This window comes from Frankliniella occidentalis, unplaced genomic scaffold (assembly GCF_000697945.3).
Source record: "Frankliniella occidentalis isolate FOCC.00 unplaced genomic scaffold, Focc_3.1 Scaffold88, whole genome shotgun sequence".
Taxonomy (NCBI): Eukaryota; Metazoa; Arthropoda; class Insecta; order Thysanoptera; family Thripidae; genus Frankliniella; species Frankliniella occidentalis.
The window spans coordinates 846,871-849,502 of NW_026267217.1; the positions used below are offsets into that span (position 1 = coordinate 846,871).

The following is a 2,632-nucleotide window of genomic DNA, read 5'->3' on the forward strand; positions in this document are numbered from 1 at the left end:
AGCTAGCTCCTCTTTTCGTTTCAGGATTCACCCCTTCCCAAGGACCATGGCGGTCAAGTGTTCAGTTTGCGGCGAGGGGTGCCCATCGCGAAGTGTCCTTAAAGTCCATATGCGCATCCACGTCGCAGATGAGTCATCATACGATTGTGCCGTGTGTCACAAGACTTTTGCCCGGAGCAGCGACCTCAAGGCACATCTGAAAACTCACACTGGAGAAAAACCGTTCAATTGCAACGTGTGTTACAAGAAGTTTAGTAAGAGTAATAACCTGAAGATTCATTTCCGCGTGCATACCGGTGAAAAACCATTGCATTGCACTGTGTGTCTCAAGAAGTTTTCCGATCCGTCAAATTTAAAGGTGCACATCCGAATTCATACGAGTGAAAAGCCATACAAGTGCACATTTTGTGCCAAATCATTCGCAGTTAATGCTCATCTTAGAAATCATTCTCGAACTCATACTGGAGAAAAGCCGTACGAGTGCACTTTGTGCAAAAAGACTTTTTCTTACAAACCTAGCCTCAGATATCATCTCCGAACTCATACTGGGGAAAAACCATACGAGTGCATTCTCTGTGACAAAGCGTTCTCTCGCAGCAATAACCTAACAAGACATTTAAGGATTCACACTGGTGAAAAACCATTCAAGTGTACCGTCTGTCAGAAAGAGTTCCAACGGAGCACCGAGCTAAAAAATCATCTCCAGCGAACGCATTGAACGTCCCTATAAATGACAAAAAATGTCATTTGCCTTGAAGAGATGCGCTGTGCTCTGCATTCTCGGAATTTTGGGGGACAAAGTAGGCGCTTTTTGGGCCATCTTTTCCTAGTTATATGTTTGGTCAGTTTATTTTTGTTTTGTTGTATACTTTTTTTATTGATTTCTCGAAGTTTAACTTTTTGTTTCTTGTTGTTTGTGTTGTAAATTAGCAATTAAAGCGATCATTTACAGTGTCCCGTGTTAAAATCATTTTTGTCCCTGCCCACCAATAATGGTGCGTGCAGCCTTCCTTGTTATGGCGACCCTGTTATTCGCCATGAACCGACTGGTGACTGGTTCGAGTGGTGTCATCCCCATCCGCCACCCGCCACCCCTCCCCATCTCTACCCCGTTGCCATGGCGACAGACGGCAGGGGGATGCTCTCCATCCCCACCGAGGAATAATAAATAAGATGAAATGACAGCAGTTGAATATACCGTGCCTGTGCCTCGGTGTGTGCGAGGCCAAAATTGGCACTTATAAAGTTTTCTTTCACTCTACCCTACATAACTACTAAATCGAGCGTGAGCGTGATCCGTGGGTGCCAAAGTTCTCTAGGATTTCCCATAACGACCTCCGTAATGGCGTAAAATAAAAATGCCGTGGATAACGCAAAATCGCGCGTGTGAAAGTTTGGTGGAACCATCGAATTAATTATGTCGAATTAAACTGAAGTGAAGAGCAACTTTCCGGGAAACACCCTAAGAATTCACAGTATGTGCACAGACTAAAAGGAATGTTTTTTGGCCAACTGTACAGGTGTTTTCCAGGGTTTTGGTTCCGACCCCTCCCTACCGACAAAAAATATTGACAAATGAAATAACGTGGATTTGTGCCAGCACTCTGTTCTCTATATGAAAAAGGGAACTGGAGTGTGTCATACGTCCCCGAAGCGTCGCTGCCTTTGGTTTTTGGCTTGTGTTGCCCGGTGTTGCCGACACTGCTGTGTGATGAGAAAAGGGTGAGTGTGAAGGGAGAAAAGAGCGAGGAGGAAGGAAGGCGGGTGTATGGGAGAGAGCGCGAGAGAGCTTGCGCGAGCCCGCGCGCATCGTGGACGTGGTGTGGCGGCTTGGTGAGCGGATTTGCTGATTGCTTCACGTCCGCAGCAGCGTCCCCGCAAGGTTCCGCTGATTTTCTGCACGAGAGAGAACGACGGAGAGCGCGGGGGGGGGGGGGGGGGGGGGGGGGGGGGGGGGGGGGGGGGGGAGGAGCGGGACAGAGGACGATGCTGTCGTGGGCACGAAAGGGAGACGGAATATGGTGCATCGTCGTCGCGGTCCGCATCCGCGCAGCCAGCGCCGCCGCCCATAAGCAGCGCGCCGTGCCAAAGCCAGCACTGGCGCCGTGGGAAGTGGAGACGGACATGACAGTCCATCCGGTGCAGCCGAGGCTCGAGCCGAGGTGCAACGGGGCCCCGGCAGATAGCTTTGCGGCGGCAGCGCCCCGGGCCCGGGCCCCGGCAGAGCCATCTCAGGGCGAGAGTCGCCCATTCCCGCTGATAGCGAAGGAAACTCAAGTCCGAGCCCCACGGCCAGCACGATGACGCCCGCATTCTCGCGCGTTTGGAGTCGGCGAGCGAGAATCGATGGAAGAGGAAAACAGGAATAAAAAGTGTGTGAGAGAGAGCGAGGGGAGGTAAGACATTTTCTGGGAATAGGCCCACATATGCGATACAAACCTGTCGCCAAATTGATGCTATCGTGTCGTGCGCTACTCCTAATCGGGGGCAGGGCATCATATCGCCCGGACCGAGGCCCGCCTGGCGAGGTCGTAAAGCGTGTCTGCTATTCTAGAGAATGCGTGCCATTAAGTTTACGGGCTGCCGCCGTGGGTCCCACCTGAGCCCCAGCATGATTGGGACCCCGCGGGGG

At 51.6% G+C, this 2,632-nt stretch overlaps 1 protein-coding gene across 1 annotated transcript; it reads left to right on the forward strand.

The window, feature by feature from the left end:
• LOC113205872 (zinc finger protein 883-like) lies at nucleotides 1-954 on the forward strand. Its single transcript, XM_052269281.1, has one exon. It carries the CDS (start codon nucleotides 47-49, stop codon nucleotides 716-718), a length of 672 nt encoding a protein of 223 aa, XP_052125241.1. The 5' UTR covers nucleotides 1-46; the 3' UTR covers nucleotides 719-954.
• The last annotated feature ends 1,678 nt before the right edge of the window (nucleotides 955-2,632 follow it).